This window comes from Haliotis cracherodii, unplaced genomic scaffold (genome assembly GCF_022045235.1).
Source record: "Haliotis cracherodii isolate W230 unplaced genomic scaffold, xgHalCrac1.p SCAF_3, whole genome shotgun sequence".
Taxonomy (NCBI): domain Eukaryota; kingdom Metazoa; phylum Mollusca; class Gastropoda; order Lepetellida; family Haliotidae; genus Haliotis; species Haliotis cracherodii.
This window is the reverse complement of record NW_027266286.1, coordinates 61,006,626-61,019,778: the sequence shown is the minus strand read 5'-3', so window position 1 is coordinate 61,019,778 and position 13,153 is coordinate 61,006,626. Positions and strand designations below refer to the sequence as shown.

At 39.5% G+C, this 13,153-nt stretch overlaps 1 protein-coding gene across 1 annotated transcript in view; it reads right to left on the bottom strand.

The window, feature by feature from the left end:
• Positions 1-13,153, bottom strand: part of LOC139474806 (relaxin receptor 2-like) — a 93,481-nt gene that overhangs the window by 32,441 nt on the left and 47,887 nt on the right. The window contains exons 5-14 of the mRNA XM_071257930.1: positions 13,010-13,081; positions 12,389-12,460; positions 11,250-11,321; positions 8,507-8,578; positions 7,165-7,236; positions 6,083-6,154; positions 4,370-4,441; positions 3,842-3,913; positions 3,175-3,246; positions 2,278-2,349 (exon numbers count right to left, since the gene is read on the bottom strand). Coding sequence (XP_071114031.1) covers positions 2,278-2,349; positions 3,175-3,246; positions 3,842-3,913; positions 4,370-4,441; positions 6,083-6,154; positions 7,165-7,236; positions 8,507-8,578; positions 11,250-11,321; positions 12,389-12,460; positions 13,010-13,081 — 720 coding nt within the window. The remainder of the gene's footprint in view (positions 1-2,277; positions 2,350-3,174; positions 3,247-3,841; positions 3,914-4,369; positions 4,442-6,082; positions 6,155-7,164; positions 7,237-8,506; positions 8,579-11,249; positions 11,322-12,388; positions 12,461-13,009; positions 13,082-13,153) is intronic.

Genomic DNA, 13,153 nt, shown 5'->3' with positions numbered 1-13,153 from the left:
GACTTCACACAGTGTACCCATGTCGGGAATCGAACCTCGGTCTTCGAAGTGACGAGCGAACGCTTTAACAACTAGGCTACCCGACCGCCCCTTATGAGTAAATGGTGTTCGATGGAGGTCAATATTTGAAAGTGATCCATTCACTGAGTGAGTTTCGGTTTTGCTCTGGCTTGACAACGGTATTATTAATAATTTGAATCGTATCGTCGCTACGGCTTTCTAGTAAGAAATTATGATACGCACTCAAGCATGTCACAGAGTCCACCCGATGCCCACACGACTCCCATGTCTTCTTTCGACAATGTGCCCAGAGTATTGGCTACCTGACAGCATGATCAATGTTATTGTCGTTCGGTAAGATACACACACACTTATACTAATACAGATTAATTTGGATTCTGTGCGGTTTTTAATTACCAGTATTCGAATTCTCATATCTCACCTGCTAGGTCCTATCGTGATTTCAGATACGTTTTACGTTTAACAGATTGATTTATTGAGGTTTGAGCGTGCCTGTGCACACTAAAGCCCCATGTCATCAACAAAGGTTTCTATGAGAGGACTGATAAAAAGAAACATGATGTTTATGAGTAGACGTCATGTTGCAGAAGGTAAAAACGTTATCAATAATGTCACTTTCTGAAAAATTGGCGTTGCAGATAACTGCGTGTTTATTGCTAGGTTTAACGTCAATCTCTACACAAAAAGTATTATTGAACTGCCAAGTGGATACTAAATAAGTTCAGGCTATGAATATCACATCAAGAAAGTGATTACACGAAAAACATTATTTTGGTAATTCTAAAACCGTTGCATACATCCTTCAATTCCATCAATGTTAATTGATCAAATTTGAAACACGTCATTTAATAGTTTACAGAACACACAAATACACTGGAATTTATTGAATGCAATTTCCTTGGTTAATTTTTAACCCTCACTGTCTGCGAAACGGTTTTATAACATTGTGCCTTATTAATCACTACCTTTCCCAGAATAGCTTTATAGAGACGCATAGATCCTAAGATCAATGTCAAGCTTGTGATATATCACCGCATACACGCGGTGCACTTGCGTCTGAAAATATCAAGAGCCCTTCATTAATGCCAACGTAACGCCGGCATATCCCACGACCTTCTAATTCATCTTAACGTTCGACGGCGATCTCTACCATCATCACTGATTACGGATGTGTAAACGATGTGTCTATCCTGAAGTGGAACAAATGTGGTAGAAAGGAAACTGTCAAATGTTTTCTAAAAAGGAACCGTCAAATTTATTTCAATGTTTATCCGGGCTATTACGTTCGTCAAGCACCGCGCACTGCTTGACCACGCTGCGTGAGTCCATGTAAACGTCTCTGACATGTGCTTAATGAAGTCAGCAACTCTAACGTCTTAGTGTTAGCATCCAAGTCCGTTTGATGATTGCATTGCAATGTTCCTTAGGGTAAATTTAAACGATTTGCAAAAATTAATCACATCGGCTCTGAAAGACTATTTGTATAAAAAAGAGGTTATGATGATGTCAGTAATACATAAACTATTAACTAAGATGTTTTTATGTGTATTCTTTTTGGCAGCACGGAGTGATGAAGATACATTACAGTAAGTTTCCGACCCGTGCAGATTCCGGGGTAGAATAGGTCTTCAGCAACCCATGCTTGCCGTAAAAGGCGACTATGCCTGTCGTAAATGGCGACTAACGGGATCGGGTGGTCAGACTCGCTGACTTGGTTGATGCATGTCATCGATCCCAACTGCGTGGATCGATGCTCATGATATTAATCACTGGATTGTCTGGTCCAGACTCAATTATTTACAGACCACCGTCTTATAGCTGGAATATTGCTGAGTGCGGCGTTAAACAACAAAACAACCAAGCAACAGTAAGTTTTCTGTATGTATCAGCTCAATACAATGATGGTATTATAACGTCGTAAGGATGTCATGGTTATCGGCATGGTCATTTTGTTTCTATGACGACGAATGACAACACAAGGTTGATTGAGGTTTAGATTATGTAGATAGACCCCATCAAACTTCGCATTAAATACCGATTTGACAATATCTTTTCTTTTCTTTTATTAATTTCACAAAACGATATTCGGTTTTTGTCCATAGCTGGATACCTATCATCAATCACATTACGGTAAACTGTAAATGATGACATTCATGATAATTAAACTATAGGTACGGCGTAAATGATTTGAAAAGATATACAAGGTTTTGTTTTATAAAACAACAAACATTTAGTGTTATGATGAAATTTCCTTACATGAAGTTAAGTCCGTGGATCTTCTTGAATGTATCCTTGGGTATCTGCCGGAACGGATTTAAGGTCATATCCCTGCAATACATGTAAAATTCGTGTACGTATTAATTATTAATACCACTAAAAAGTGAGTTTCAAAGCATCACTGGGTATAGCTTAGCATGTATGAAAATTAAGATACAGGACGCTATAATCATTATCTTAAAGAGACTTGTGAGACATTAAGTTTTGATGGCCATTTGTTTCATATAGTTTTATCGGCTATGTCACACGTTTTAATCGTCTCTTAAAAACAGAAGGTACTAACAAAATTCTCTGACCTTCCCACGATAGAAGGTACTGAACATTGTCTCTGACCTTCCCACAACAGAAGGTACTGGGAATTTTCTCGGACCTTCCCACTTTAGAAGGTACTGGGAAATTTCTCTGACCTTCCAACAATAGAAGGTACTGGGAATTGTCTATGACCTTCCCACAACAGAAGGTACTGGGAATCTTCTCTGCCCTTCCCTCAACAGAAGGTACTGGGAATTTTCTCTGACCTTCCTACAGTAGAAGATACTGGGAATTTTCTCGGACCTTCCCACAGGTCCACAGGTAAATAGGATATGAACATAACATGTACACGTGTAACCACAATCCCACTCGATAATGAAGAATTATAAAAATAATTTCGAGCTAGCTATATTTTCGTGCAGAGAGTGTGTGTGGTGTTACGCCGCCAATGCTCTAGCAAACACCACGACGGGGTACACCCGTAATGGGCTTCACACATCGTACTCACGTGGGGAATCGAACAGGGCCTTCGGCTTGACGAGCGAACGCCTTAACCACTTGGTTACCCCACCGCCCAACATTGTCTATTACTACCGGGTGTACCAGGTATTTAAAGTAACTTACACTGATTGCAGAGACAACAGAGGGTCGAATGCCCCAGCGGTAACTGTCGTTATGTCATTCCTCATCAGAAACCTGCAAAAGGAGCAGCACACGTATGATTGGTTGGTTAGTTTGTTGTTTAACGCCGCACTCAGCAATATTACAGCTATAAGACGGCGGTCTGTAAATAATCGAGTCTGAACCAGACAATCCAGCGATTAATATCATGAGCATCGATACATGCAATTGGGACCGATGACATGCATCAACAAAGTCAGCGAACCTGACCACCTGACCCCGTTCGTCGCCTCTTACGACAAGCATAGTCACCTTTTGCGGCAAGCATGGGTTGCTGAAGACCTATTATACCCCGGATCTTCACGGTTCGCACACGTATGAAGATCACAAGTCCAAAATGAAACTTTTGTTCCAGACACAGAATGACGAAATCGTCACTGATCATGCGTTGAAATCGAGTTAGTGAAATACACATTTACCAACAGCAGAAATCACCATTAAACAGACTTACGTAATTAATTAATATCAACATGGTTAATGCAAAACAGTATATTATTAACTATTTCATAATCCCGATATGTGAGTTTTAGCTTGTTTGTTTGTTTTTTTCTGGGTTAAAAAACCCACATTCTACATGAATGTGAGTTGAAATAGAAAGAGAGTAACATACAGCATCGTTAGTTGCTCCAGGCCATCAAACGTCCCTTTCTTAAGAACTTGTATCTTGTTATGCGACAGGCTCCTTAAAAAACAAACTCATTTTTGGCATGGTAGAACATGGTAGAACATGGACACCAAGAGGATTCAATAATATATATATCATTTGCGAACATGTGTCATTCGATGGTTTGAAAACAAACAAACAGTTATGTTAACTCAAGCATCTATATGTGTTTGTAATTGGACATTGTTGGTATCGCGAATCTCTTTCTTTAAATATTTTATCTGCAATATTCCAGCTTTATAACAGCGACCTGTAAATGATCGACCCCAAATACTAGTGGTTGATATTATGAAACGTCCTACACGTTGAGCACGATCATACACACTCAGTTAGGTCCGAATTTAGATACATTGGGATCTATAACGACACGGAAACCCAATGGGACTTCCTGTTCCTGTAAAATGTTTTACCATGTTGGGATTCGAACCCGGTTTTTATACTTTTCAAGCCAACATCTCGCACACACCAACTTACAGTATGTTTAGTTCTTTCATGCCTGCAAACGAACCAGCTTCAATATACTCGATGTTGTTATAGGACAGCATACTGCAAGAAATAAATGTCAGTGACAGTAGACAACCAGTGTAGAAGCTGCAACCTAGATGTAGATGTACCACGTTGTTCACGGCATATCTGAACATCAGGGCAAAAGAAAGTACACACTGAAAATTGGAGCATTACAAGGCTCAAACCAGTCGCAGAGAAAGAGCAAATTTAAGTTCCAAAACACAACTATGATACCCGTATCAAATACATCCCCATTCAATTACCATTTCTTGTTTGTGTCATTTTAGCCACCATCAAATATGGGTGTATACTTTCTTTTGGCCGGCAGTTTACGTCAATCACTGGTATACTTACTGACACCGTGCAGCAAAGTGGATATCTCATCATTCTTGACAGTTACAATGAGGGACAATATATACATATTTACAAAACGATTCACCGAGTTAAGTTAGTTCCGTAGTGTATTCCGAAGGCAATAATGAGCTCATACACTAATACCGATAGTCAACATTGCCCTATATGTTTTTAATTGATATAAAACATTTCTCACACCTCACACCTCTTCAACCGCTGAAACAGTTTCATATGTATGCAAAATATTTTACACAGTCATTAAACCTCGAGTTACTGCAATAACCACATTAATTATGATTATGTAATTAATTAAAGAGACAAGGAATGGAAAACAAATAAAGTACTGGTTCAGTTTAACTTAATATAATGTCCAACTTCATTACAACTAAAACGTTAACATATTGATGTGAACACTTTACATCGTATAAAACTGATTTATCGCTCACAGCGTTAGCGTTAAAACACGCTATGTAATGGATACTTTAATATCTTTTATAAACAGTATCATAGTTTTATGCCTGTCTCAAATCGTTGCATACATGTCGTGTACATAGTACTCATGTAGAATAGTCGTTGGAAGTTTTCTTTTGACAAACTATAAGTAGATCTCGGAATTTGCTCTGGGCTATATGTTCATGCGTTGTTGACAAAAATGCAGGGGTGCCACACATAACTTCAGAAACATGAAACGAGAGGTCCCGAGAATAGGTCTATAATTGTGTTAAACGCTTGTGGCCAAACAACCTCTTTAAGAGTTTATCAAACTTTACAACCCTATAACGTATAACTAAGAAATGAATAAAGCGCATTTGTGATGAATACAATACCCTTGTATTCAAGCAATGCTCATTAAAAGCCTAAAGGAAATGAAATCGAGTTGATGTCTTCGTTTGATGGTTCTTATTTTTCAAAACGCATCCTACATTACAAGTCTGTTAAACATAGAGGACACCTTGATGTATGCTATTCTAAGACCATTGAGTTTACACTCTTACGCGTACATGGAAGTGGTGGTATTTATTTCTGCCACATATATGTTTCAGCCTCTGATCACCTAATATATAGCCTGAAGGTTGGCAACCGTGTTGAAAAAGACGTATAAATGTGTACATAATGATGCTATTCTTGAAGTCAAAGGACCTCCAGTGTTGCTATGACTTTGACGTCATTTGTCATACGGAAATACACTGAGCTAGCGCAACGTCAATACTTTCATCCACCTCGGAAACACGGAGTCCTACTTAAAACGTCAGAAGCATAATGACCTACTTAAAACGTCGGAAGCATTACGACCTCTCTGATTAGTATAGGGTGTTTTATACTTACAGTCTGTGAAGGTTGTTGAGTTGGTCAAAAAATGACGGCCGGATTTCCACTAGTTTATTGCCGCTCAAGTCTCTGAAAGAAAACGTGAAATTAACGCAATATCAATAATCAGCTGCCGTGGTTCCAGAATGGAAGTGACAACTTGACGGGGACACTTGTGACACTGACACGTTGATAAAGACGGTTTCACAGATCTACATTAACATTGAAACACATAAACAATGTAATACTCTAATTATCTTTTCAACGCGTACATAGCCTCGTGGAAGATGTTAATGCTTCGGAATGTTCTTTTCATGCATCACTGAGACAAGAGCTGCTTTATATGAGTGTGAGTGTTTTGTTTACTGAGAAAGACAGATAATGGGTATGTGGACATGTACAATAAAAAATAAAAAAGTTCTACGCATGCTTATAGGGATAACAAAACAAAAATGTCCAACCGGTTTTCGTGTTGTGAAAATATATGATGATAAACGAGTGAGTGAGTGGGGTGAAATGGGGCGAAATTAGTGCACTTACATGTATATAGCGCACTTAGAAGCTCGCGCGTGCGTGCGTGCGTGCGTGCGTGTGTGTGTGTGTGTGTTTTCACAATTTTCGTAACAATTATAAATGCAGTTGGGTGAAAGGGAGAAGGCCGCAAACGTTCAGAAAGAAATGCTTAACTTGCAATCCACTCACATAAACATAACATAAAATCGTTATGGAGATATAAATAAAAGTGACAAAGAGCTTTCCACAATCATAAGAAATCGCTGTTAAAAGCTGATCCCACTGCCAGATTCTACTATATCATAAGCAAGTGCTTATGAATCACTATCAAACAGTGATGATTTGAAGGCGCCGCCATAAAGTTGAGGTCACAAATTATGAAGTAATGCAGTTATAAAACAATCAGCTTCACTTTCATTAATAAAATTATTTGTACACAGATGGTTTGGATATAAATGGGCAGAACTAGAGGGAAGGGTTTTCAACGTTGAGACGATAGACAATTAGATTGGAAAAGATAAAGCAGGCCGCTACGTCTCGTGCCTTCTCCCCAACCGGTGTAACGAGTCTTGAAGGTGACTACTCACAGATCCTGTAGCTGGGGTGTCCATGAAAAGGCACCGCTTTCTATCAAGCTGATTTCATTTCTTGCCAGATTTCTGTAAAACACATCACAATAGGTGAAATTAAGTGCAGAGTTGCATGAAATAATGACGTGTAGGTAATTGAATAGCCTTGATAATCGGGGAACTATAATAAGAATTATCTGGATGTCTGCTGATGACTGAGACTGTAGTCTGAGGGTCTTGGACTATGGCGACACAAATCTTCAGACGTGCTACAGACACGGTAAGCCTGTCAATAGCGTGTTAAGAGGGTGTTGTGCTTTTGATTCCCAAAACAGACAGGGTATTTTCAATGCAAAACACTTATAGATAGCTTTTGGATTAACACAGAGTGAGTTAGTTGAATTTGACAACACTTTCAGCAGTATTCCAGCCATATGTCGGCAGCATAGGGAACTGGTATTCAGTGACAGGAAGAAAAGTGAAGGTGGTATATGCTCGTGTTACAACACTTTTGGCATTATTCCAGCCATATGTCGGCAGCATAGGAAACTGGTATTCAGTGACAGGAAGAAAAGTGAAGGTGGTATATGCTCGTGTTACAACACTTTCAGCATCATTCCAGCCACATGTCGGCTGCATAGGAAACTGGTATTCAGTGACAGGAAGAAAAGTGAAGGTGGTATATGCTCGTGTTACAAAAATTTACTACAAGAAGCTAATAAATATGAAATAATAAATATATACGCAAAAAGCACAGTCGATTGCATGACTCCGACTATATCATGAGCAAGTGTTTATGTCTCACCATCAAAAAGTGCTCACAATTGGCACCCGTCACAAACACATGCAAAGGCTAGCCAATTGTTCATAATTAATGATACATGCCACCTATAATGATGCCTTTAGTTTTATAAAAACTGTTTCATTGCAGCATGTACTTGGTTGTAGCAGAGGCACGGATGGCTATGGTTATTGGGCGCACAAGAAACATTGGATCCTGGGTTCGATTCTGCAATTCAACCTTTTTATAGGTTTGTCAACGTGTTATCGTTCCTCTCACACCAAGCAGACACGCCGAGATAAACTGAAATAGTGTTCAAAGCGGCGTTAAACCAAAATCACTCACTCACTCACTCACTCGCGGTTGTTTCCTCTTCGACCACGTGTTGCGGGTATTTTATCATAATGTGTATATAACATTGTTTACATGTACTATGCGTAATGGGATATATTTTTGGTATCAAAGATCAAACAATTTCATGAAGGTATCCAAAAAACAAACTATTTTCGTTCATTGTACATTTCTGACATTAATTCTAACCAATTTATTCTCACATATGAAAAAAATAATTTTACTTACAATTTATAGAGGTGGTCCAAATATCGAAGATCAAACTCTCCTAGTACAGATATCTGATTCTGGCTCAATGTTCTGAAAAAAAGCGAGTTATTTATTGTTCATTATCAGTACCATCAATATAACACAAGTAATCAAGTACTAAGACAATATCCCATAGGTGATATTCTTTGTCATGCACGGTTATTCGTTTATGCGCTAATACGTTTGTGACCAGTGAAGATCCTGGGTAGAGTTGTTATGACGTGTTATTTTGCCTTCCTACGGCGTGTTGTGCTTTGTTATGACGTTATTTTGCCTTCCTACAGCATGTTGTGCTTTGTTATGACGTGTCACTTTGCCTTCCTACGGCGTTTTGTGCTTTGTTATGACGTGTTATTTTGCCTTCCTACGGCGTTTTGTGCTTTGTTATGACGTGTTATTTTGCCTTCCTACGGCGTTTTGTGCTTTGTAATGACGTGTCACTTTGCATTCCTACAGCATGTTGTGTTTTGTTATGACGTGTCAGTTTGCATTCTTACGGCGTTTTGTGCTTTGTTATGACGTGCCAGTTTGCCTTCCTACAGCGTGTTGTGCTTTGTTATGACGTGTCACTTTGCCTTCCTACAGCGTGTTGTGCTTTGTTATGACGTGCCAGTTTGCCCTCCTACAGCGTGTTGTGCTTTGTTATGACGTGTCACTTTGCCTTCCTACGGCATGTTGTGCTTTGTTATGACGTGCCAGTTTGCCTTCCTACGGCGTGTTGTGCTTTGTTATGACGTGTCACTTTGCCTTCCTACAGCGTGTTGTGCTTTGTTATGACGTGTCACTTTGCATTCCTACAGCGTGTTGTGCTTTGTTATGACGTGTCACTTTGCCTTCCTGCAGCGTGTTGTGCTTTGTTATGACGTGTCACTTTGCCTTCCTACAGCGTGTTGTGCTTTGTTATGACGTGTCACTTTGCCTTCCTACGGCATGTTGTGCTTTGTTATTACGTGCCAGTTTGCCTTCCTACGGCATGTTGTGCTTTGTTATGACGTGTCACTTTGCCTTCCTACAGCGTGTTGTGCTTTGTTATGACGTGTCACTTTGCCTTCCTACAGCGTGTTGTGCTTTGTTATGACGTGTCACTTTGCCTTCCTACAGCATGTTGTGCTTTGTTATGACGTGCCAGTTTGCCTTCCTATGACGTGTTGTGCTGAGTTGTTATACGATGCAGTGCTGTCTGTGTTCTGTTCTAACAACATGTTAGGATATTGTGTTAATGAAGAACTAATTATAATGATTGTTGACCAGAGAGGAATCAGTGATCCGAATATGCTTCGATGCTGCCTTTCATGGCGTTAACGCGTACATAATCTATACTACGGGAAAACATTACTTAAAGATTCATCATACGTAACAGATGTTGTACAGTTGCTAATTATTTTCTCAGACTTCCCCATCTGTCTACAACTACAGTTTACACCTCCTGTTAAGCAATACATGAATCCTTTTCACCACTTATCTCCAAAGATGAGTATAACCTGTAAACTGTCATGTTTCACACAAAATAAAGCGGATTTTCATATCCTGCTTTTAACATTATGGTTACATAATCACGGCAATAGTCTTCAAAGGATTTCCGCTGTTGGTAACAACTAATTTACCCAAGTCTAAAGGGTCTGCGCTATCAAAGTCAAGCACTATCATGTTACTGCCTTTGAAATAATTCGTAGTCAAGGCACGCTTAGGGCTTACATGAGTGATATAGTACACGTGTTGAAGTATCTGTAGTCTTTTAAATTGGCCTAACCGCTTTCTGGAACTTTGCCAAACGTGTCATCATCATTACATCTGACAGTCTTCAAGTTAAAGAAATGCTGTCTCTGTTGTTTTGCATTATATTCCCTTCCTCTTATTATGCCACGTGTGTTCAAAGAACACCAGTGTATAGTATCAGTGTCTACTCCCTGTAGTCTGGTTGGTTGGTTGGTTGGTTTGTTGTTTTACGCCGCACTCAGCAATATTCCACCAATATGACGTCGGTCTGTAAATAATAGAGTCTGGACCAGACAATCCAGTGATTGATATCATCAGCATCGATCCACGCAATTGGGATACGATGACATGCATCAACCAAGTCAGCGAGCCTGACCACCAGATCCCGTAAGTCGCCTTTTACGACAAGCATAGTCACCTTTTACGCAAGCATCGATTGCTGAAGGCCTATTCTAACCCGGAATCTTCATGGGTACCGTGTAATCTGGACAGAGGGGTCCTCGGGGATATCGTCGCGAGTTTAAAGAACCATTTTAAAAAGTATCTACAACACAACCCATTAATCTGGCTAGTAGTTTTCCAAGTGATATCGTCGCGTTCTGAGTCACGTGTGTTTGTAGAATATCAGTGTAGAACATCAGTGTCTACAATACAACCCGTTGTCTGGACAGTAGGGTTCCCAGATCAACGAAACATTGTTACAGAGTAACTGTACATACACATACATAATTTATATAAATGTATAAAGTGTGTGTATATATATATATATATATATATATATATATATATATATATATACAGTGATTTTTCCGGAGTAACGTTGTCCGTTCCAATTGGGCTTCGACCAATAAATAGTAGATTCGTAGCTCCAGAACTCTTCAGCGCATTATCGCGACGGATTATTCTGTGACATCAGGAACTTACATCAACTTGGGCACGACTATTGTCCAGCTGCTGTGATTTTTAAAAACAAATCTAAACAACAGCTGATAGCTATCATACTTACATGTTTCGCAGTCGGTTTTCTCGAGCAAATATTTGCGAAGAAAACGTCTTCAGTTTGTTTCCAACCAGGTGTCTAAAACAAGAAAGAAAGTGATCGCATATATGAGTTGTAATAGGTTTTAGTCTATATTTGCTGTTAAACCTTTTTGGCCACCCACGCCTCCTCGGGTCGAAATAACTCGAACAGTAAAATATAAGTGAAACGTTACAGATATAAGTATTATGTCAACGTGTCATGAGTTATGGACTCCAAGTACCCTCAATCATCAGTGTACAAACGAAGTGAATCCTCGATGTGTCAGGGTTTATAACATCTGTAACAGGGATGATGAATTAGAGTGTACCGATGTTGGCAGTCTACCGTAATGTCTGGAGGTCTCATTTTAAAAATAGGCTCAGAGGTGAACTTATTACGTACACTGCGAGCAATTTACGCGAGCCGGAAAATAATATACTAAACATAGGTTCAATTAAAAATCCACATAGTAGCCCGCTTAGGGCACTTTCAAAAATATCCGAACGTACATGTAGGCCAAGATATTGAAGTCCATTCTCCAGTCCAGTTTATGAGTGAGTGGGTATGCCTTTACGCCGCTTTTAGCACTTTTCCAGCATTATCACGGCGGGGGACACCAGAAATGGGCTTCACACATTGTACCCATCTGGGGAATCGAATCCGGGTCATCGGCGTGACGAGCTAACGCTTTAACCACAAGGCTACCCAACCGCCCCTGACCAGTTTATGATAATGTATGAACTCGCTATATTTAACATAGCCTCATGTGTTCACTTTGTAATATATCGTGCCCAGTTTACTCCATTTTCTGAATGTCACTACCAAACATTAGCGATGCAGTTTATTACCTACAATGCGGTCAGTTTACGACAATGTCTGTATGTCACTACCAATCATTAGCGATGCAGTTTATTACCTACAATGCGGTCAGTTTACGACAATGTCTGTATGTCACTACCAAACATTAGCGATGCAGTTTATTACCTACAATGCGGTCAGTTTACGACAATGTCTGTATGTCACTACCAAACATTAGCGATGCAGTTTATTACCTACACTGCGGTCAGTTTACGACAATGTCTGTATGTCACTACCAAACATTAGCGATGCAGTTTATTACCTACACTGCGGTCAGTTTACGACAATGTCTGAACGTTCCGTTCCTGATGTGCTGCAGAGATGAGTACTTGAACAACCTGCAGAAACAACACAGGGAGTCATGAACAACATATCAGTTAACAGGGAACAACATGAGGAGTGAATCACGATACCCTGGATAAAGTGAAACCTCGTTAGTCCGTACCTTGTCCGTATCGCGGACAGTGTTGTTGGTACAGTAACGTTAGTACATGTATATGCATAAATCATCTATAATTATGATGTAAATGAACATAACTTAATACTAAGGACTCGGTTATCCGGACATTTGCTAAAGTGGAAGATTGCACCGGAGAGATATCGTCCGGATTAATGGGGTTTCACTGTTACTGCATAAAGATAATCTGAAAATAGCTTGGATTACAAGACATGAATGAATGCGTATTGTTTTACGTTTCACAGCAGTTGCCATCAAGAACGCGTTTAGCACATTTCCGCAATCATACATACATACATACATATAGACACACACATACACACACACACACACACACACACACACACACACACACACACACACACACACACACACACACACACATATATAGATACATACATACATACATACACAAGTAGATTTAACTTACAGTTCGATTAGCTCCGTCAAGTTTCGGAAGTCTTTCACTGTGACTGATGGGATTTTATTCCCGCTAATGCCACTGCAATGTAAATTAAAGCAAATATTATTTCAATGTTAACGCTGATGCAATGAATGTACCACGGGCCTTTAA